Raw genomic sequence first — 24177 nt, 5'->3', positions numbered from 1 at the left:
CTGTTTTCTCAAAATACTTCAGGAATTACTTTGTCCTTGATCTCTCCCTTATAAAGCATATTGAACATTCTCATATCTTTGCCACTGTCATGTAAATTCCTTTCAGCACTGTGGTTTTTTAATTTGTTTTGCTATGTTGGTTATAATCATATCTAGAAGGTCATCTCTAGCTGTTATACATTAAAAATTGTCTCCAAATTGCTTTCTACACACATACTTGTGGTATTCCTTTACCAACAAATGACTCTGTAGTTGGAATATCCTATCTTCTCCAATCTTCCTTAATAATCCCTCACCTACATGGACCAGGTAGAGGCCAATCATATTAGTGAATGTAGATTTACGTCTTCAAGGTTTTTGGTTTTTCACTGTAGCTATTTTGTTTGGATGTACTTTCTTGAAGGGGAGGTTTACAGTGGTGAATTTAATTGTCTTAATATTGTTTATTCTTCTAAAATGGTTTGTGCTTAAAAAATAGTAGGCATTTTTGTAGTCCAGTGGAAGATAGTGTTTTTCTGCTATTCTTGCTTTTTATTCATGGCATATGAAGAGATGGTTCTGTTGCTTTCAAATATCTACATATGTGTCCACAATTATGTTTTGGTTTTCATCTTTTGAAAAAAACCAAAATATTTTTAATTAGAAATTTGATTTACTTAAGGAAATTAAGGCTTGACTGATAAAAATATTCAGTGCTATGAAATATACAGTCTGTGTATAACAGTATCACTACTGCTAATACTAATGGGCTCTCTTCTGAGTTATTGCATTGATCTTCCACACATATGTGAATAAAACAAATTATATTACCTGTTTTATGTTAGCCCATAAAACTAGAAAATGTTACTCTCTGTATGTATCACATTTGCATCATGAGGACTATGGGGGTGCTTTCATTGCATAGCTTTATATTTTTTAGAGGGTACTATATTCAGCTATTCTGAAGTGTGGGAGATAAATGGGTTTAGTAGTGTAGCTGTGTAGCAGGACTTGTGTGAATGTAAGCACCTGATTTCATACATAAAAATACAATTACTGTATTTAACTAAGATTTACTTGGGAGGATTCACTGAACAGTTTTGCTATTGAAAATGTGTAGAATATCTCCCTCAGATGCAAATTTTTAAAATGCACAATCTTTTCAATTTATAAAATATGAAATCTCCCAAACGATTCAAAATTTAATCACATTTTTTGTCTTTCTGAAGAACAGTCTTGCCACTATCCAAGCTACTTTTAAAAGAAACTGCATTTTTCTTTGATTTTTACTTAGCTAGAATTCCTAAATAAATATTCGAATACCTGCAAGATTTTTATAAATTAACATTATTATTATTAAATATATATGTATAATATGTATGGCATATATACATTATAAAATTATTATAAATTATATTAACATTAAAGCTATGATCTTGAGACTAGAGAAATCATTAGTTTTAATTGCATTGGTAATCATAGTAAAAGTTAAAATGTCTGTATTTCATCAACTGCTACAGGTGTTTTTCAGTTGGAAAATCTAAACTTTTTGTGAGAACTTCATAATCAATTATTAAAGTGGATAATGCAAGCAATTAAAACTGTGAAATTATATCTGATGAGCATCTTTGTCTTGGTTGATTGAAGAATAATGGCATGAGTAATAATTTCTTTGTAGTCAGACACACTAAACCTGTAAAGTTGAATTCTGTGAGGATTTGCATAGATGCTTCTCTCTGCACACAGTGAGCAGTCACACTGATTTCAAGCAGGTCATGTGTCTGCTGTTAACTCTGTTGCCAAAAAAACCTCTCTTTGCCTTCTTCCCTCATCCTCATCTTGAATTAACCTACATCTTGGTTCCCAGGTCTGCATGATCAGGGCTTTATTTTCAAAATTTGTTTCAAAAGCAATGGTAATAGAGAAGATGAGGGTCCACATTTCCAAAGAACGCTTATAGCATAAATATTCATTTAGGATTCTAATTATTATTTTTTAAAATTAAAAGTAATTTGCTTAACAGCAGCTTCTCTTAAAAAAATGAGTTGGGAAGTAGTTGTAAAAAGCTTACCTGTTAGTGTTCCCTTTTGCATTTACCGTGGCAGGTAGCAGGAGTATCAAAATGTCCATAAATCACTGATCAGGTTAGTGATGGAAATTCTCCTGTTATTGTTCCTTTCTGTCTACCAGAGTAGCTAAAAAATTTGCAGAGCCTCAAAATATTGAAATATGTTTGAAATTGCTGCAGCTATAAAGGCAATAGTTCACTGAAGTCAGCCTGGTAAGAAAAAGAGTGTTGCTCCAGCACTGAGTTTTAGGACAGTCTGCACATGCTCCTTTAGGTGCTTAGTAGCACTTTTATTTTTTTACCCCTGCACGCATTTTATACATTATTGTGTGAGCCCTTCTTAAAAAAAAAACCAGCCAGTAAATAATTCAGTATTATTTTAACATTGTTTTACTGCAGATGTAACAAATATTCTTTGTTTCTCAAAAATGGCAGGACAGCACAATGTTGTATGGAAAGCCAGAGTCCTTCAGCGCCATCTGCTGGCATCCAGTTGAAGCTGATCTCGGAACTGGATCCTAAGCACTATCTAGTAAAATATTAAAAATATCTATTCACGTTTGTGGGGGAAAAGAAATTTAAAAATTCATTTGTAGTATATTTTTTATCATTTTATTGGAATTGTAATGAGAAAATACAATGTGAATTCAAGTTCAGCTTATGAACTGAAACAGAAATAGGTCAGAAGTGTTTTGTTAAGTGGGTCTGTAAAAAGAAATGGAGTACTTTTTTTCTTCTTACTTTAAAGGACTTTAACAAGTGCAATATTACATTTTTCTATTTGTGTTGCAAGTGCAATTCAGTAAAAAGTTTGTCACAGAGAAGATCCACAAGGCTTGGAAAAGTATCCATAACATGTTTGAAGGAACACTGAATGTTCTTTTACCTAACATTTATTGCATTATTTGATGTTAGCCTTGAAAGCCTCATGAAAGCTTAGTGGACAGAGCAGTTACTGATGCTGTAAGTGGTCCCACAGTTCCCTGTAGCTTCGCAGGTAACAAGGACTGGGGCAATCTGTGTGAATCTAGAGCAGAGCCTTAAGTTCTGCAGCCACAAAAGGTCACTGTCCTTTCTTCTTTCAGCTGTAACACATTGATACCTCAAAGGGTTTGAGGCCTCATTGTATGGAGGCCTCCAAGTACTCTGTAAATCACATACAAATGATCATTCTACCTTCCACATATTTAAACTGGAAAAAAGATGAGGAGTAACAGGTGGGTGAATTCTGGTGTATCTGGAAATCTGCAATGATGCTGCACAAGCCAGATAATTTTGTGTTTATAGAATGCCAAAAATTGTGTCATAGATGATACCTATGAGGACAAGCCTTCACTGTAAAGAACTTGCAATAGCATTCACAGATAGTTTGGAAAGCAGCTAAATAGTCATAGTGGCTTTGGTAGTGATGAGCATGTAAATTTGTGTGCCATAAGTATTTGTTTTGGCTAAAAGTATGTCCTACAGTGTTAAGTGCACCATCTGTACTATCCTTGTTTTCAGCTGAATAAGAGATTGTGTTTCAGGATTTGTCAATCAGTAAGTAATTCAAAGAAGCATTGTAGAGCAAGTTTTGAGGCAATCAAGGCTGTATGTATTTTGAGACTGGAAACAGAGAAGGAGTTTGGATGCTGCTTTTTTGGCAGTATCCAGCTTCAGGTGTTACCAAAATTCAATGCATGGTATTCTCCAGCAGGATAAAGATATTTGGTACTTCATGATGCAACACAGACCTTTGAGTTCCAGGAAAAACAGCTATATTTAGGACTTGTAACTATTAGTTGATGTGGTAAAAGGAATTATATTCAGATGGTAAATGAATACGACCTTAATGTGCACCATATGCAGAGTTGTGGGATGATGTACTGATAATACATCACATTTATTTACCTTGGTTGGTTGCTGAGAAAAAATCACCATTCTGTTCAAAGTCTGTTAGCATGTAGGACAGAATAGAATATTGCAGAAGATAAAATCATTTAAATAAATAGTCTAGAATAAGACCACCGGCGTAAATGTTACAAAAATTGCTTGATCAATACAATAATCCTGACTTGAGTAAGAAATTATTTGGTAAGTGTTTCTGGATCGAAATTCTAGTACTAGCACTAGCAACATGGAGATACTGGAGTTATGGCCTGCCTCATTGAGAAAGTATCTGGTTTAAAGAGTTACTTGTAAAAAGACAGCTAATTTATATATTCTCTGAACTTGATGTATGCCGTCAGCGCTCCCAATTACATTGGTGAGTAAAGGTGGTAAGCATCTCTCTAGTACCATAGACTAGTGGTGGTAGTATTGGTTTGAAATTACCTTTACAAAAGTAATCGAATAGCTAAAGCACAGACTTTAAAATAAATTATTTTGATGTATTTTAATAGGGGGAAATAAAAAGATCATAAAAAAACTGCCGAACTGAGTGGAATTATTATAGGAAACCTCTCATCCCAGATTATATTTTGCCCAAGTTATGAACTACTGTATAGGTTTCAACTAAATGTAGTTATCTTAGTTTATCTTACAACAGTTCCTCAGTAGCTGCTATTTCTGACTGAAGTAATTGCTTGATTGTTTTTTTTTTCCTTTTGTGTTTAGGTTTGTTGTCTTTTCTTCTTGAACTAGGTAATGGTAACTATAAACCAAAAGAGACAAATATGAAGACAATAGATTATTTTTTTAGTATAAACAAAAAAAGCCCCTTCATAAACCAGTTTTAGAACATTATCAGACAAAAATGACAGTGTTCTAAAACTTCAAAGCTGCCATTTAAGTAGCAGTTTATGAAGTCGGGATGGTGCAAATATTAAAATATTAGTGTACACTGACCCTGAATATTCACCTGCAGATACTTTTCAGGGGCTTCAAAAAGGCCTGGGTTCAGTGGGAGGAGTCCTGCTGAATGACTTCCAGGACTTGCAGCAGATGAACCCCTACTAAGAGAGAACTTGTTCCAGAAAGTTTTGTGTTGCACATGGTGTAGGAATTAAGAGACTGGGGATTGTTGACTTTTAAAGTCTGAATTGTAATACCCAGCTTATGAAAGCCTGTTAAATCTTTTTCTTTATTGTGTTTGCTTTGGAAATGTAGTTTTTGTGACACAGCATATATGAAAAATCTCTCATTAGTACTGAATAAATATTGGTCACTTGTTGCACAGTGATGCTGAGGGAAGTACAGTAAGCCCTCCTGTGTTATATTTACTGAAATGAATCCTACAAGATAAATCTAATATATTTTTTCCTTACTGAACAAACTGTAGCATCTCCTGGGCTTTGCGTGTTTAGATTTTGCTTCAGGATAGAATGATACATTGTTCAAAGATGTTGTTCCTTTTTCAGAAAATACAGGGTTGAAGTGTTTCTTTACAAAACCAAAACTTGCATCCTGGCATAAGGTTGTACTTTTTGTGGTAAAATAAGTCTGAACAGATGGGAAGTAGTTTGAAGGAATTAAGAGGAAATGCTGATGGAGTGTCATGTGAAGAACCAGACAACAATAAAGTTCCTATATAATATGAAAGTATTATATTGTTACATAAAAATGCTTATTTACAAAGAAAAGATATTTCAGACTGAAGCTCTAGGAATACTTCAATAATTGTGTGGTATCACTTGAGTAAGATCTCTCATCCATCAGATAACTTTTTGTGCCAGTGAAATGGGATTCTTATAATTTGGCCAATTATGTGATCTGTAAATAATGTTAATGTGCAGACTTTTGACAGTTATCACTTTGATGCAATTAAACTCTGAAACCTGCTATATAATCAACATAGGAGCTTAGCAGCAAATTAGTTTTCTTGATTTACTTACATTTTGCTGAGAGCATTTTTGTCCAGATGTCCTGTATTCTGTACATACATCTGTACTTCTCACATCTATGTCAAACCTTTTATTGTTTTCCTCAATTTTTAATCATAAAAGCAACTTCCAAATTGGGAAATTTTAAAAATGAATTTTAGAAGGCCTGTCTTATGTGTATAGTTTGGTTTTGTTGATGTATCATTCTGAGAAAGCACTCAATCACTTACTTTTGCAAGAAATAGGTAAAAAGATAAATTAACTGATGCTTCATTTAATTTGGATTTTATATTGACATAAAAATCACATAATTAATTTGTCACTAAAAAGTGCCCCACAGCCTCTGTAATAATAGAATAATTTAGAAATTGCTGTTTAGGTCTCCGTGACTTACAATAATTAACTGTCTGCTCAGTATAAAGCATAAAAAGGAGCACAGTCAAATATTCTATATTTTAATGTGTTGCATAATATCATCTCACCCATAAATAGTAGGAAGAATATCTCGTATTTAATTGTGAGGTAAGTTTTTTAGGTAATCTCTAGTTTGATTCCTTTCTAGGAAGATATTTTTCTTCAAATGAGTTCTTGTGTTTGGCTCAGCTTTTACAGCTTTGTGCTGAAACTAAAGAAAGCGGCCATTTCGGGAATTTGCTGATGGATTTAAAATGTCATGATCCTGCTTTGTATTGTAACATCACCAAAGCTGAAAAAAATAGCAGAGAGACCCAGCAATACAAACCAATATCGTGTTCCCTCCAGCAAGGCATTTCTTCTTCTGGATGTCATTAAACTGGAAGAAAGTTTTGACTTTGCCGTAATCCCACTGTTCCTTTTTAAACGTAGTTTCCAAAAGCCTAACATTTTTTCACTGATATATCACCACAGGCTGACATATCATCATGTGCTCTTCTTTTATCTTCTGAAGCTCGAATTTTATGATTTAAAATGTACTTAAGTCACTTAAGTAAGAGTGATATTTTATGTTATTTTCTCTGGGAAAACAGCTTTGCAGAAATTATTTATTGGAATGTAGGTGAGTTCTTTTGAAATAATTTGAATGGTTGCTGCAAAGGTAAAGTATTCTGTCCATTACTGGAAAGAAAATAACTTTATGTGTGCCTCCTGTGACTAAAATAAATCATTGATGGCATTTGTAGCAATGTGAATGTGGCCTTAAGAATCCTACAGCATTCAGCTCCAAGCAGCAATCCAGTGATGGGATAGTCTGAGGATATCACTATATCCTATGCTGAGAAAAGGACATCTGTAAAACTATTGTGTCCTGGTTATTAGTGCTAGGATTTGAACTATCTTTAATTTCATTTGACTTGTTCATCTTCCTTAAGGATCTCCATAAAGATTCTCTGAGTATTCTTTTCAGCCCTTACTTAGGGTTTGCATCAGTGGTCGTAAACCTGCTTAGCAGACAAAGACTCTCTTCCCTTTGAAGTCACTTCCCCAGCTTTTCAAAAGGGTCTGAAAGTCTGTTCTCCTAAAACAATTTAGAAAAGTTTGAAGTGGTGCCCCTTAAACCAGCAACAAAATAAAATTTTCTCTTTGCATTATTGAAAACCATGACAATCTTTTGAAGCAATAACAGTTTAAAAGCTTTTAAAGAAATCTGTTCTGCTCTATGACCAGCTTTTAAGTTGACCCCATTATTTTGGAAATCAGAGGCTTGGAAACCCCGAAATACTTGACATTCTTATCAAAGGAGTCAGCCTGACTTTTCACAGGACTCCTCTTTTACAGTATCTATTCAAATCCTAAGTTCATTAAAGATACTACTCAGATTTCTTCTTTTTTTGTTTGTTTGGGTTGTGTTGTTGTTGTTGTTTTTGTTTAAGTGTTTATTTCAAAAATAATTTAGGAAACAGTTGATACAATCTATGAAACACTTATCCTTCCACCTGTCGATTTATACTCTGTTATGTTTGAAGTCAAGTCCGAATTCTGAAAAGACTGAGTGTTACTTAGGGTAATTTTATTTTCTGTGAACTGTGATAAATACATATTCTCAGTTTCTACTTCTTGATTTAAGAATATTATCTCCTACATTTAATGGATGTAGTTGCTGACAGCCTTATACACTTAAAGCCTATACTAATGTAGATGATGTAAGCAATAAGTTTACTCTCATGATTTTATCTGCACCTCCTAATAATTCATTCAGGCATTGCTTCTCATAAGTGCTTCTAACTCCAATATCTTTCATTCATTACCTCCTGCAATGTTGTATATTTAAAACTCTGATTTCAAAAGTTTCGTTAATGTGAGGTGTATAATTAGATAAATTCCTTGCTGATCTATGCAAGTATGTGTTAATGCAATTTCTAAAAGCAGAAGAAAGCAATAAAACCAGAATTCTAAAATTTTGTTAATACAGGCAGCTCATTTAAAAGCAAACAAACTAACAAGACCTTACATGCACAAAGCTGCCTCCTTTTAGGGCTTGGGAATGACAGGGAGAAAGAATTGGGTTGGCAACATTAAATTGTTACTGGATAGTATATGACTGTTATGGTTGCTGTTACATTTTCCCCCAAAACTGCAGGTTTGTGGCTTGGCTACATAATGGTCATTTATGAATCTTCTGAGGTGCCTGGCCCATGTTTAGGGGAGCAAAGTTCAATAGAGCAACTTTGCTCTGAAAGGTTTGTGAGCAAAATTCACAGAATCAGCCACCTGAAAAGTACCTAGAGGTTATTAAATCCACCCTTATGCTTCTAATTTGTTGGGAGTTTTTCCTTTGCTCCCGAACCAGCTGCCGTACTTCCTGGGCTTGAGAGTGTGTTTTCAAACAATATATGAAACAAAAGTCACAGCTTTTAATGGCTATTTCTTAAGAGATTAAGACAAATTCAGCAAGTTGCTCCAATGCATGTTCACATTTAAAATGCTGGCAACATACATGCCTGGGTGTGTACATGTATGCACACACATATATCATGTCTATATCTAAGAAGAAATTGATTTATTTACTTTTCAAATTTTTGTATTAATATAAATTATAAATTATAATAGTAACTGCAGAATAAATCAAATTTTGAAAGGTCAAAATTCTTGACTTGAGACCTTGTCATAGATTATGACCTTACCTAAAAGCCATTGGAATGTGGCAGCTGCACAGATGTTTTGGGAAGTGGTATAAATGGTCTGAGTAAATATATTTATGCAAGCCCAGATCTTACACCTCTTTTCCAGAGAAGTCTCTCAGTATACATACGTAGGGTCCGAGAAACTATAAATATAGCTCCATGTTTTGTAATAACACTCAGTACCAGTATTGCTGGCACTGCTCTACATGGACAGATTAATGACATAATGCTGGGTTTATCTTTTAAAAAGTTACAACCTCAAATGTAATTTGATTGATGCTAACTTAGTGACTGATGGAGTCAATAGGTCCCATTATTACTCTGTGTCTTTGCAAAACCATTTCCTCTTTTTCAAGTGGAAAAAGGTTGATTTTATCATTGCGTTACTGCCTTGTTGGTATCTCACATATCATCATTTATTGTGAAGTGAAATTATTCCCTGCTGCTTAAAAACTCATCTAAACCTTTTGAAAGCTACATGACAGCATTGCCCAAGAAACATCCCTTAGAGTTTAAATCCTTTGTGGAATGCTATGAATGAGCTAATTATATGGTAATACAAAAATAACTTTGTGATTTTTGTGAAATGCTAGCACTCTTGAAGAGGGCAGTGAATAACCTGTTAGTAAAGGTATAAAAAGATTTAAAGAGCTTTATAGCATTTGCTTACCCTTTCTCTGCCTTGACCTGGAGAATAATGTTTTTTCCTTTAAATGTGCCAGTTGTACAATTTTTCTTTTTTATTGTATCCATATATATTTGATTATAAAGAGACTCTCAAAACCCCCCCAAAAAACTAGTTCCTGTTGCAGGGAAATGTTTAATAGGAGCATTAATGTTGGGTTTGAGTGGGATTTTTTTGCAAATTCTTCAGAAATTCATACTGACTGTGGTCCAAGCTCTACATCTTCCAAAGAACTGGACCTCAGGCTGAGGTTTCATCACTGTTATTAGGTCAAAATAAAATCAGTCACTGAATGTTTTCCTTCATCTTTGGGCACTGTTGGTGTCTTCTCTTGGTACTTACTGTAGTGATACTTGCATTTACTAGTGGCTGTTACAGGAAAGGGTAGTAATTGTCTTAAATCTCTCCCTCCACAAAATATAAATAGAGGGAGAGACAGAGGGAGGGGAAACCAACTGGTTGGCTTTAATGCACGCCTGACTTTCCTGTTACTGTGTGTTAGTAAATGTGCAGGCAGAGTGCTGCTGCTGTACTGCACAGGTAGTGCAGTATACTATGCAAACAGGAGCGTTGAAGTGATTTGTAAGCAACATGAACTCAAAGAGCAAGGAAACAGAAGGTGCTTCAGTGATGGAAAGCAGTGATTTTTGGGAATAGACAGTAACCAAAGATTGCTTTTATTGTTTTTTCATTGAAGGCGATTTTGCAACTCCTCGAGCTGTTCTGACAGGACATGACTATGAGATCACCTGTGCTGCCATTTGTGCTGAGCTTGGCCTGGTAATAAGTGGTTCAAAAGGTAAGGTAGCTCTTGTCATTTCTTTCTCTTCATGAAGCTATACTCCTAATGCCAAAAGGAATATAGTCTCAGGTGGCAGAATTTATGAACTTAATGGTGGTTTTATTTCTAACCTTTTTTTTAGTTGGTATGGAATTTGAAACCTCTTTTTAAACACGTTAAAACTGAGGATTGTTCAGACATTCATAAGAAGAGGCAACCACATCAGTTTCCCTCCTGATTGCTATTTCTGTTTGTTTATCTGGTGTGTAATTGCATATAGTATAGTTGGATACAACCTTTGAGGGCCAGGATGGTGAAGAGTGGCTGTTATCCATAACTTCTCAAAAAAGGGAAGCAAAAATTAGTTGTAGGAGAATGTGCTGGATTGTTAGTTTAATGAAGGGTATGTATAAACTACTGGTAGTTCTGTTCAAGCTCTTTGAGCTTGGCTGCAAAACCTCTAATATGCCCCGTTTGTGTTCTCAAAGACCTCCTTTTGGCAGGCAAATTATAAAGAATGATGTTGATTCTGTGGATACTCTTTATATGTTTCTTATTTGCTTAATTGTCCACAATTATTTTTAAACCGTAAATTTCTTGGAATTAGTATCTTTCTGCCATAGTGTTTCTAAAGAAGCCACTCAGAGACACTTCTTCAGAGTTGGGTGTACTCATGATCTGTACCTCTGTGCATTTCTGTTTTATGCATGTGAACTCATGTGGCTTATGTACAAGGCAGATATTTGTCAAAATATGTTAAAAAAGCAAATACTTAGTGGGTCATGTATGGCTTAAAATCTTAATATGAGAACATACACTTTTAGAATACCTACGTGTATATTCATTACTCTTAGCTCTGTCTGTGTTGGGAAAATCTCTTTTTAAGGTTCATTATGTTTAATTACTCAAAATTAACTAATCTCAAAATTAACTCCTAAAAATTAACTCTCAAAAGTAACTACTTCCAGCTTTAAAGAAAATCCACAAAAGGCAATCTGTTAGGTCTTTAACTGGTTATGATAGGTGCTCTAAAATACCTTAATGCAAAGCTTTTAAGGGATAAGATGTTCATCTGACTCTCTGGCTCCCCTAAAGTCATAGGCAATCCACCTAAACATAGTAAAAACCACTATAATGTATTATAATAGTGATTATTTAAGTAGAAGTCATGACTTATTATTTGGTATATGTCTTTAATTGAGCATGTAAATCAATAACCTGAGATCCTGTTCTGTCTCACTAGAAGGACCATGTCTTGTACATTCTATGAATGGAGATCTACTGAGGACATTAGAAGGTCCTGAAAGATTACAAGGTCCCGAAAGCTGCCTGAGACCAAAACTTATTCAAGCTTCCAGAGAAGGCCACTGTGTCATATATTATGAAAACGGCCTCTTCTGTGTGTTCAGTGTGAATGGGAGACTGCAAGCCACTATGGAAACAGATGACAAGATAAGGGTGAGTGTCCTCAAATGTGTGCTATCAGTTCCATGGGGAAAACCTGTGAATGTTGGAGCTGTGTGGAGACTCTTTCTATAGCCAGACCATAACTGTGTGATATTAAACCATTAGCATAGCAGCATTCTGAAAAAATTTAAGGGCACCATGTACTCTTAATAACATCAGGAGGGGTCTTTTACAGTTTTAACTGTAAAATAACTCTTCTCATAAAGGAATGCTGTGTAGGCATTTCCTTGAGGCGGAGAATACAAATATCACCAATTGCTGACCAGGAGAGGCTGAGCTGCATCTGTACTTTTGAGTCTGAAGGCAGGAGGTCAGTGGACATGCTGCTTTGTAAGCTTTCCCTTTCTTTTGGCATCTCTGACTGCATTCCTGCATCTCGGTTCAGATAGCATGTGTTGTGCTGAGCTCCATGAATTTTACAGGGATATGTCTGTACTTCAACTCCTTTAGGCCTTTGGCATTTGCTAAGCAGGCAGGAAAGTTCCACATCTTCAGCTGCAAGAGATGTGGAGCAAGTCCAAAACTATGCAGGAGGCATTTTAAGCTTATGGCTTTATGAAAATTATTTTATAATACAAAATGAAGGTCTCTTGACAGTTCCTGTGTAATAGTATCTATGAAACAGAACAGAAGCTGCCAGCTGTATTGCAGTGCCACACCTCCAAGCTGACTTTAATAATCTGATGGAAGACCCCAGGAACTCAGCTGCTGGGATTTCCAATGTTCTCCTGAGTTGAAAGCTCTCAGAAGTTTTTCCTTTATTTGGATTACATGTGTCAGGAAGAAAATCCCTCTCTGCCGTCATGTTCGTTTTACAGAATTACTGGCATTCTTTCAGCTCTTGTGCAAAGTTGTGAGCACTTCTTTCCATACTAAAGATGGAAGAATGTGTTAATGTATTTGAAAGAATTTTGATCTTCGTTATTTCCACTTCTTAATTTGTATGGAACAGTGACTGCTTCATTAGCACTGAAGTTTCTGATACAGTTAAGGATATTCCACTTAAAACCTTTTAAAACTCTTATGTACTGTGCTCTGCTACTTTAGTATCCTTATGTCATCCATTCAAAATGTCAGCTGTGCGGGTGGTGGCATATGCAGAAATAACTCTCTGTGTAGGTCTCTTTTCCATAGTGAGAGTGCAGTCTGCAGGGGTTAGGGGGCATTTGATCTCTGTGTTCTGTGGCAGCCACAAGTGCAGGTTTGAGGCTGGGGAAGTGAAGTAGGAATGTGTATATTTCTGTCCCCTGACATTTTTCCAAATTAATGTAGATTTTTGCATCAATTTCCTGAAATTGTACCTTTGCCTGTCCTTGTACAAATACTTCTGAGATTTTCAGCCTACCCTTCATCCCAGAGTTCTTTCCATAAAGCAAAACGATATCACAGTGTTTTCTCTTTTTACATTAATAATGTTGATAATCTGTCACTTTCAGTTGTGATTATGTTGTCAGCTAGGCCAGCAAATCTGTAAAATATCTAGAAATCCCTTGCCGGCTAAAACAATTTCTGTAGTGTTTCAGTCAGTACCCACAGCTTTAGGAATGTTGCTGGAGGCAAAGGAAGTTCTGCTCTCTGTGGGCCAGAATTACGTTTGTGGAGGGGTTTGGGGTTTATTTTGTTTTGTTTTGTTTTCTTTCTCTCCCAGTGGTCCCAGCTGAGCTTTACACTTAAACAACCTACAGCGTCTCTGCCAGTGCTTCTGCACTACATCATCTCTGAAGGAGAGTGGCAACTGCATGATTAAAGTGGGGCATTTAAAATGAATAGCACCTACCCATGGGCTGTGCTGACAAACTCTCCTTGTTGGCTTTTGCTTGGGGAGGATAGAAAAGGGAAGGAAAAAGGTCATAAGTGTGGAATCTGTAGTGTAACAGTCTTGGTTTTCCTGTGTCATTATGGGCCGGTATTTCAGGACGTTATTGGCAAAACCAGCAGTTTTCGATAATGATGTTTGGATCAACATTCTGATTTTCTTTCCCGTATTCTTGTGCTAGAAAACAGCCAGAAAAAATACAGATCCTCTGGGGAAATTCAGGGTCCAATCAATGCCTTCCACCTGCTTTTGTTTTAAATACTGTATTGCTCAGTGGAGCTTAGGCATATTGCAGCACATCTACCATGTAGTGTTTAGATATCTTAATGAATAACTTTAAATAGTGTGCTTGTTCTGAGCAGTAAAGTTATTTTACCCTAAACAAAGACTGTATGCTGTTTCACCCAGAGGAACCAATTTATTTTCCTTTCCTGAGTCTGTTTTGAAATGTGGAAGTGCCCACAAGACTCCTGCTGCTGTAAGCCAGGGCTGTCACAGTGTCAGCTCTGCCTTTTTACAAAGCACTGCCTTTCAAAAACCTGAAACGTTAAAAGGGATTTGTGCAAAGTTGTGAGACTTTCCAAGTCAGAAATGGGGCTTTTAGAACATTGCTGAAATTGTGCACTTTGGGGATTATTTGAGAGATTGAAGCTCATGTTGTGAGAAAGATTAGTTGCAGGGTTGTTTCAGTTTCATACCTAGCAGAATTGCAGATAAACTACGCTGGGGAAAAGCAGAACAGTAAAATTGATTCATGTGATCCTCTTACCAGCTGGAGTACTTGGGAGTAAAAGCATCCTTTCATTTGTTAAATCTTGAAGGGCATATCATGATACTGAAATGTTGATAGGGTCACCTTTTTCTTCCATTCATTCCTTCATCCCTTCATTCATTCCCTCATCCCTTAATATATATATAGGCAAGTGGCTGAGAAATTTATTTATAAACAATAAAAATTAAATAAATCAACATCTTGTCTTCATGACAAGCCAATGACAGTAAAATTGCACAGGTATTAGTAAGGGTTCAAAGCCTGTACTTTATTTAATCAAAAGATCACAAAACCTACTGCATGTTGCAGGTAGTGGAAGAGTTAAAGATTAATGGCTTTAATTTGCCTTTTAATATAGCATTTCTTCAGTAAAAGCCTCAAGTATAAAATTCAAGTGAACCATGACCATAAGGTTAATGGATTTTCATCAGCTGAATTTTATAAGTGTAGCAAATAATTATTTGTCACGGTCTTCATTGCAATTTGGAAATACCCTTAGGAGGCTACTATTGCTATAGAGAAGAAAACCACCCCATATTGATTTTTGCTTCTAATGAATAATCTCTTTAATACTTGTGTGGTTAGTTAGATCTCGTGATCATCCACTCAGTGCATGCTAGTTCTAGATAATTTTCAGCCTTATCAGTTTGTTTTCGGCCCCTGTCTTGCTCTACTCTTCTAAGACAGCCTCTAAATTAGAGTTTTCAAGCTCCTTATGTCTGTGCTTTCAAGGTTCTTAGCATGTTTCTGATAGTAACAATCACAGAAGCAATTAATGGTTGGAACATTTATTTTTGGGGGGGAGACGGAGAAGCTTCAACTCACAATACTCAATTCTAACCTTGGGTAGTATTCTGTTTTCCATACTTAGATATGGTTGGAAAAACTCCATATGTTCTGCTTTATTGTATCTAAATTTACATGTATGTCTTGTCATAATTCAAAACACGACTGAAATAGGTTTATAATCTTTTTTTTGCTCAGTGTTACATTTTGTTTACAGTATATGTTTGTGTTTCAATTACACTCCTTTTAAAGTTATTGTATGAAATAAAATTCCAGCAGTGTGATCCATTCTGACTCCTTGGGAGTTGTTGCAGTAAACACTCAAAATTTATAACATAATATAGAAGCTCTATCTTAATCTAAGTGTCGCACATCGTATAATTCTTACAGGATGTATTTGGCATCACAGTAATAGAGTGCAGCAATACAAAAAATACAGATGTGCAATATGTCTGACTTCAGTTACTGCTGCTCACAAAGCAGTATCTTGCACACACTGTATATTTTGGTTTCTAGGCTTGTCAGCAGTCTGTATAAACACTTCAGTGTTGCATGAACGTAATGTCTTTGTGTTTTAGTTTCTCTGATTTTTTTTTTGTGGTGCGTGCACTATAAATTCTCTATGTTAAGAAAAGCCCCCAACTTCCTTTGCCTGAGGTATGTAAAACGTTTTGCATATTTGCAAACCTGTATAAGCAGAGACTGCAAGTGCCGAAGTAATTGCAGACTTCAGCAGAGAGAGATGTTTGCAAAATCCCGTCTTCAGTTCTTTCTACTGTTTCCTAAATTTAAATCTTTGAGCTGGAATTTTGCTTGTAGACTATCATCCTGAGGCAATTTCCTTGCCTTCCAGTGACAATGTTTTAGTCAAAGAGAATGAGTCTGTCTGTAGAACCGTGTGTGTTTGGAATTTAAGAGCCACTGCCCTGAACATTCTCCATGCTTACATCATTCTATTGAGAAGTTGGGCCAGCTGAAATTTATCACAAGTTAATCCTGATGTGAAGGGTGTGTATTTTGTTGAAAGGCTGCCCAAATTTAGCTGATTCACAAATGTTAAGTTAAATACATTTGTAGATAATGCTTAGCATCCACATTCTGTACTGAACATCTGTAGGCCGTGGATGCAGTTTTTCCCTGCAACCAATCATCCCTCACAAGAGGTGCACAAAAGAGCCATGGCAAGAAATGTGATGGTGTGACCCAGGACAAGGAAAGGGAAGAACTGATGAGGAGGCAGAGGAGAAAGAGGAGCAGAATCAAGAATAGAACCAAGGACGGGCTGCTCCTGTGCTGAGTATCATGGAGAAATATAAAAGTACAGAGCAGAGAAGGAAAAACAGAAGTCAAGCTGGGGAGCAAAAGTCAGAAAGAGAGCAGAGAAGAGGCACCTGGAAACAGAAAGAGAGCATAGGAAAAGGTTTGGGCTTACTGGGATTATTAATCACGGTCGAAAATGCAGTTTCAAAGGTCTTGATCTTGCTGGTGGCTCATGCTGATGTCATTCCACATGACAGAATCCATTGAACTTTTTGGTTTTGTTTCTTTGGAAAACACTGCAAACCTTTCCATTTTCCTGGACATTTGGAGGATGAGGCTGTAAAATCAGGGCCTGGTATTCTCTACTGCTTACATTTCTTTTCTGTAAAGCAGCAGGCCAGGATCCTCTTTTCAGAAGTTTTTATCCGCCTCCGAGTTTCTGTAGTAGTAATTACTGAGACCCGCATGGAAAAGATATTATTGCTGTGAGAACAGTCAGTCATGGAGTCTCCGAAGGGTTGGTGTTGGGAATGAGCTTCATTCAATGCTTTTTGAGGTGGGGAATGCTGAAGGTTTACAGAGTGATGAAGGCGATGGCTGAGATGAATGGAGAACTCTTACTTAGGAAACCCCACAATATGAGACCTATGAGGTACTTGCTGGAACTGATTAGGATCACCTCAAAACAGGTAATAAACCTGTGCTAAACTTCTGCCAATTCTTGCCCCCCTCAGAAGGCATCATCAGCAGGCTGAAAAACAGATTAAGAAAATTCATGGGCAGCATTTCCATAAATAGATACTAAAAGGAACAGGTGAACTTTCTGATCTTTCTATAATCCAGTGATTTTGGGTGCTGTGGTGCACAGGGGGAAGGGGCTGTGTGCTGACCGGGCTGGCAGCATCTCCTGCTGCCACTGTTGGGAGTACACCACTGGGCTAGGTAGATTATGGTCTCTCCCCCCCCATAAATTAGCACTTACTCTACTAAAATTTCAAGTTCAGTTCTCTTAAGCCCCATTTTGGCTTTAAACTGGGGAAATCCCTCTTTTAAGAAAGATTTCTAGTGTATCCTGTCCATTTGGTATCTGATAGTATCATCTGGTATAGTCATCAGGTAAAGAAGGAAAATTACTCTTCCGGATATTTAGTATGTATCTTGATTTTTTTTCCAATAGCACACAAGAAATACCACAATAGATTGGAGATTCTTGTTTGAAAGTCTTGACTCTGAAAACCAATGATATCCCATCTTTCTTCATGACCTGGTTCCCAAATAAAGATATCAAGTACAGATTTGCCATCAGTCCCCATCATGCATACAAAAGGGTATATGCCAGTGAATTTTTCACAGGCAGTTTCAGGATGGATGGTGAAAGGAAATAGTCTCTGTTAAGAGAGGTGGATCATTATTTTATTAATCCAGTGCAGGAATCTAAAAGTGCTGGTCTAAATTAATTTTAGTGATTTGTATGACAGTTCAGTTCCTGTCAACATTCAGCTTCTGCTAGGCTAGTATTAAAGACCCTTGGGGGAATGTCAGGTGCTGTATTTTAACGCCAGTACTGTGCATCTTTTAAATCTAGCTAATTAGAAGAGTAAATTTCTTCAGCTGACCTCATATTGGATCTTTGGAACATGGAATAAATCACAGGTCAGGTGAGACTTAACTAGTGAGATCTAATGTATTGGAGATTTGTGCATAACAGCATTAATTCCCTTGCTGGGTAAAATAACACAACAATAATGTTGCTTCCCAAAAGCTTGTGTTGATATCAAAGTCTCCCTGGGCATTCAGCTGTCAATATGAAACCTTTTACTGAAAGGAAAAGTGGGGAATTAAGAGCAGCACACATTTATCTGACAAATCTCCCTGTGATTTGCCCCTAGGCCATTCAGCTGAGTCGGGATGGACAGTATCTGCTCACAGGTGGAGACAACGGAGTTGTCATGGTCTGGCAGGTGTGGGACCTCAAGCAGCTCTTTGCTTACCCAGGCTGTGATGCTGGAATCCGATCCATGGCCCTGTCCTATGACCAAAGGTGAGAGCAAAGTCTGGTCTGGATGAGAGTTTTGGGGAATATATATTTACAATTAAATTGCATTTTTGTTGTTCTTCTGATTGTGATTTCTGATTGTGGATCACAGATACTGGTGATTATCTTGAGAATTCTGCTTGCATAATTTTTTTTTTTTTAACATGTCATATTTAGGGCAGATAATCTTTTTCAGGATTTCAGCTCTTTAGGGAATGAAGAGAGATCCAAGAAATCTTACTTTGGCAGTCTTTCAAGATAGGCTGAGTTATTGGTCTGCACCAATGTATAGTGTGGGTCACAGGGAGGTGGAAGGTTACATGTGTACTTTCATCTCTCTTCTTTCACTTCCAAGACAAATCACATTCCTAATTCCAGACCTTCATGTTAAAAATAGAACAGTTGGAATAGTTGCACAACAAGATTCCCTCCATACATCTATATATTTGCTGAAGCAAAGAGTCATTCTCAGTTCTAGGAAAATTATTTTATCCACATACAGCATGACCCTTTTTGAAGACTTCTCCTACTGAAGGTGACCAGTTAAAATCTTTACTGCAGTTTCATATCACACTTTCCAATGCAACTGTGCTTGAAAATGCTTCAGTGCTTTTATCACAAAAACATGGTTTGTTTATAGGATGGATGTTTCCCATTTCATCTGTACACCTTTACCTTTCAGGCTAGGATTTTATTTGCTGTGGTGTGTATACTAAGTGGTGTTCCTGTGTACTTTTCAAGCAGATTTGTCTCCTAAATCCCATAGAGATTTGTGCAGTAAAGCATGTTGCTGAGGCTCTTAGCCTTCCACTTGCTGAAGTCCATACTGAATGTTTTAAAATTTTTATCTATGTTTCTAAAACTTACACAAAATGAACTTTAAAAAATCCAAACCAGTAAAACCTGTGGACTTCAATGAAACACTGAACAGCTTCTTGATAAGCATCACGAGAGATTATTGGCATTTTTGATGAAGCAGTTTTCCATTAAAAAAAAGCCCTTGCTGTTAAATATATTTCAAAACCTGGAGTTACAGCTGTTGAATCTTAGATCTCGGAAATTTTGCATTTAGACAATCTTTGAACTGCAATTAATGACGTGTTAATGAACTGAAATTTAATATGAACATACAGAAATCTATCCATGTGCTCAAGTTAAGAACCTTTGGTTTTGGAGACAAGGAAGAGAGCTACTCGGGTATTTTACTGCGTAATTACTGATTAACTGCAGGTAATTAATCAGAGTTATTTATTTGGTATGCATGAATGTTATGTGTTTGAGAGTGTGGAAAAAGATATTTTAACCCAGTAGAAAAACAATCAGAATGGTGCTCTTGACATGATATTCTGTGATTCTATCAAAATGCAATGTTTTGATGATCTCAGTATTTGTTTTGAAGACAATATTGCAGCTTTTTTCTTTGAATTTTTTAATTCTCAGGCTTTTTTTTCCCCAAAATGCCAGGATTTAATACATCTTTATAGTTCTGATTTTTGTAATAATTTAATGAGACCGTAGAGAAGATAATATAGAAACTCTTGATTGTGTGCTGTGTCAGGGTCATGGCTTTTCAAACATATCTAAATGCTCTCTAGTAGCTGGCCAAGTGTAAGGAATTCAGAATGAGTGTCTCAGTGGGAAAGCCCAGGGATTGCTTTCAGGAGCTTCCAAAACAGTCAAAGCCTTCAGTTTTAGTATTTCCAACTGAAGGCCAGTGCCCACACCCAATTCCTTCATGTAGATGTGCTGGGGGAGTTGAAACTGAAATGAACACTTCTCCTGGACTTCCTTCACTTTGCTGCGACACCAGGGCTTCATCCTGCTCCAATACCCCCCAAAAACCAGCCAAGAAATAGTCCTGGGGGAATCCCAAGTGGCCTTGCAGGACAGGGATGCTGGTGAACAGTTCTGTTGTCCAACTCTCAGCTCTGGCTTCAGGCTGCCCACACAAAGTGCTGCACATTGTTTTGCATGTTTTCTGATTGGTAAATCTGCTTCCCTCAGGTGTATAATGACTGGAATGGCGTCCGGGAGCATCGTGGTTTTCTACAATGATTTCAATCGCTGGCACCACGAGTACCAAACCAGGTACTGACCTTCCCAGAGGCTGGGATGAGCACTGACAGGAGCAGCTGTGGCCAGGAGGGAGCTGCACACAGCACTGCCTCCCTTGGTCGAGCCACCCCATGGCTCCTTATAAATAGTTCTATTACATCTGAATGTAACTTAAATTTGCTGGAAGAAGCAACCTATTTTTTAAAGTTAATTGCTATTTTTGTAGACCTCGCTTGACTTTTTTGGGGGAAGGGCAAAGAAGCAGAAAACCAGCTGCTGGGTTCTGTAGTTAAAAAATCTATATTTTTAGTCACAATGAGAAGTCTATTTTGATCCTTGTCTGTAAACAAAACCTAAAGTAAAGATGGTTAAAACTCACATTCTAGCTATATTATGAAGAAACAGATTTTCCATCTGAAGCTTTATCTATAACCTTGAGGAATATATGATTTTAACATAATGGAAATTAATTATGGTATTGGGGGAATTTTAATCTGTGCTATCTGCACCACACTTTGTCTCGTACTTTTCCAAATGATTGTACTACATCAGCACCGAAGTTTCTGGGAATCAAGGGGTAATATATAAATTATGGTTAATGTAATTTTAAACTTTGCAAATCATTTCCATCAATGTTACTCTTCAAGCATGTTTCTAGGCCTAGACAATTAGTTCTTTTTTAGTTGTATGTTTCGTGCAGTTACAAGAGAAATCGGGAATGGAGTTTGTGTTACATCAAGTGTGAATCCTTTTTAGTTTCTACCTGGCATCTCCTTCAAAGCACACCAAAATGTGGATTGTTCCTCCAAATAAGAAAGGCTAATTTTGAAGGCTTCAGATCAGAAGCCCACAGAGGCAGGTGATTTTAGAAGGGGCAAGTTCCAAAGCACATTTCTGCTGGTTGACTGTGGAAGCAGGGAGGCAGCAGGTGCTTGCTGGTGCACAGCCCCCATCCAGCAGCAGAAGCACAAGATTTGCAGGCCACTTTTTCTTTCTTTTTCATCAGAACATGCCCCTGCAATACTATAGCACATGCCATATGCCTTTTCTGCCTATAGCAACAATGTCTTTCGTATTTTGCTACCACCAAATCCAGTCAGATCCTGCCCAGTCATATTAAATTACCTCTTTCTTTTAGGAAATGACAAATAATTTATACTAAGGAACAATAAGCTATTTTGGTGTTGCACAAATCTACTTTTCTACAAGATTGCTGTGCAGAACTCTGTGAAAATATTTGTGAAAAGAACTGTTACTGTTTTGTAAGTCTGTATTGCATAAAAATCTTCTTTGTATGTTGTGATCTCTGAGTTGAAATTTACATTCCATATCTGTATTGATACATACATTTCTTTAGCTGCCTACTAGAGCAGTTCCTGGTTTTTCTAAGCATTTAACTACTCTCTCTTTCAGTAAAGATTTGGAATGACAAAATTCAGTTTGAGTGAAGAAATGAAATAAAATTACATTTGTAATTGACACCTTCAGTGGAGTACTGGGTTCTTGTGATTCAGGGTATATTCCCAACAGAGGACAGAATTACCATGGCTGATGCATTTCATGTACTTGGTGTGTATGAAACGGTGTCCTGTGCTTTCTGCATTTTCATACTGAGGTGGTTGTGGTGTATCAGTAGTTACATTTTCATGTTTTGTGTAGCACAAGGATGATGGGATTAAGCAAAGACTGTAGTGGGTCATGTCTGTGGGAAGTGCCTGGTGTACTGAGCTATGTGTACTGCACATTTGTTACTTGTACTTCAGAACTTGTACTTCACACTTCCTTAAGTTCAACAACATTCACAGCCTGGTATCAGCAGAGTTTGAGGGGAAATTGGAATAATCTTGAACTGCAATTTGTGTTTGTCTCAAACCAGGGTGGGTTTCCTAGGCTGGGTGGAGGGAAAAAATCCAAATAACCAACCAAAGGTGTGTTTTGCCAAATGGAAATTCTGAAAGTCTTCTCTTTATGAGGAAACAATTAATGATAGAAATATTAGTTCCTGATCTTGGAGCCTAAATGTTTCCCGGGGAGTTGATTGTTAGATTGCTTGTTTTAGAAAGGGCTCTATTGGATCAGGAGGTGCTTTCCCAAACTGGAAGCACAGCTGTACCTGTGTGTGCTGTCCTGAGTTGCATCGAGCCCGTCTTGGGAAGCAGCAGTTGCTGCAGTGTGGTGTTCTGCCACTGGAGTGCTGCAGCAGTTTGTGGGAAAGGACATCTTCACCTTCTCCTTCGTGAGCAGGCTTGCAAAGACACCCCTGTTCTGGATTGCTCTGGTGTGTGGGACATCCCCTCCTTCCACAGGTAAACCCAAATACCTTTGACACCAGCCTGGGGGCCTGGGTGTGCACTTGTGATCTCAGCTTTGGCTGAAGTAGTCCACCTCACGCTGTTTGTGATGAGATGGAAAACAGGCTTAAATTTCTAACTACTCAGGTACTTGTTACTCTCTGCAGGACAGCACCTGTGTCACATGGATCACCTGAACCCTGTTTAATCAGCAGATGCCAGGCATTAACCTGCAGCTGGGCCTCATTTGGCTGTTAATGGCAGAATGTTCTGGAAGAGAGGGACAGACCCCTCTCCTCAAATGCATTTATGCAGAGGGAGCGTTTATGAAGAGCATTTCTTTATGTGACAGTCTGGCCTTTCTTCTGCTCTGGTAAGTTCAAACAGAGCTGCTGCCAGATGTAGTTATGGGAAGTTCTCTGTAGTAGTGCTGCTTGGTTGGGTTGTGCAGAAGTACTTGGCAAGCATAGCTTGAAACCCCTTCTATTTTCTATCCGCAAATTGCTGATAGAAATGCTGTAGGATCTGGAAGAGGAGATGTGGGGGTCAGAGTGGGAGTTTCTCTGAAGGAAGTTTGTGTTGTGGTGCCACTGCAGGCAGAGGTAAATGAATGCTGTGAGACTTGAAAATATTTCTGCAGTTCTTGGCTGTATTGTGCTGTTATCATAAAGTCTCTACACCTGAAGGCAAGCTGTGCATGTCTCTGTTATTGTTTCTGGTCCTGACATCCTCTTGGTAGTCCTCCACCTATCTGCAGCGCTTTGTTCCTGATAAACATCCCAAGGAGCTGAACTGATACCAAGGTAATGGGAAGTGAATTTTATTGCAGTCAGGACATGATTGCTGTTTGATGTATTGAATAAGAATGGCCTAGATAAAGTGACTGTCTAGATTGTAGTTTTTCCACTTTATGTCCTAGATTTCATATTCATAGAGATTTCAGTGTGCTTGTGGTATGGCATAATTTTTTTTCCCTCTTTCTCCCAGAAGTAATTTGAAGGGAATAACAGATCACTATATTGTTCTTGAGAAACTGGCTTTAGCCTTGTTAAATAGAACCAGAGATGAGCCATTCTGAGAGTGCTGCTCTAAACCAGTGAGACCTCTCCCATACAGTGTTAGGATGAAACACTTGAAATGAGTCACGTGTGTGGATTTAGCATATGCTACAATATTATATGAAATCCAAAATAGTTTATGCAGAACCAACCTAAGATTTTTAGTAAGCTATTACAGTAAATGATGCTTTGTAATTTAAAGTTGCTCTTTAAAAGCTCTGGA

The 24177-nt window shown here is 37.3% G+C and overlaps 1 protein-coding gene across 4 annotated transcripts in view; it reads left to right on the top strand.

The window, feature by feature from the left end:
- Window positions 1–22092, top strand: part of LRBA (LPS responsive beige-like anchor protein) — a 373887-nt gene extending 351795 nt beyond the window's left edge. For all 4 annotated transcript variants that reach the window (XM_032110029.1, XM_032110032.1, XM_032110030.1 and 1 more), the window contains 4 exons: window positions 10331–10432; window positions 11658–11872; window positions 18405–18556; window positions 20555–22092. In XM_032110029.1, the coding sequence (XP_031965920.1) occupies window positions 10331–10432; window positions 11658–11872; window positions 18405–18556; window positions 20555–20645 (560 nt within the window). In that variant the 3' untranslated portion in view covers window positions 20646–22092. The remainder of the gene's footprint in view (window positions 1–10330; window positions 10433–11657; window positions 11873–18404; window positions 18557–20554) is intronic.
- Window positions 22093–24177: the final 2085 nt, after the last annotated feature.

The sequence above is a fragment of the Corvus moneduloides genome, chromosome 5 (assembly GCF_009650955.1).
Source record: "Corvus moneduloides isolate bCorMon1 chromosome 5, bCorMon1.pri, whole genome shotgun sequence".
Classification (NCBI taxonomy): Eukaryota; Metazoa; Chordata; class Aves; order Passeriformes; family Corvidae; genus Corvus; species Corvus moneduloides.
This window is presented reverse-complemented; position numbering and strand designations above follow the sequence as displayed.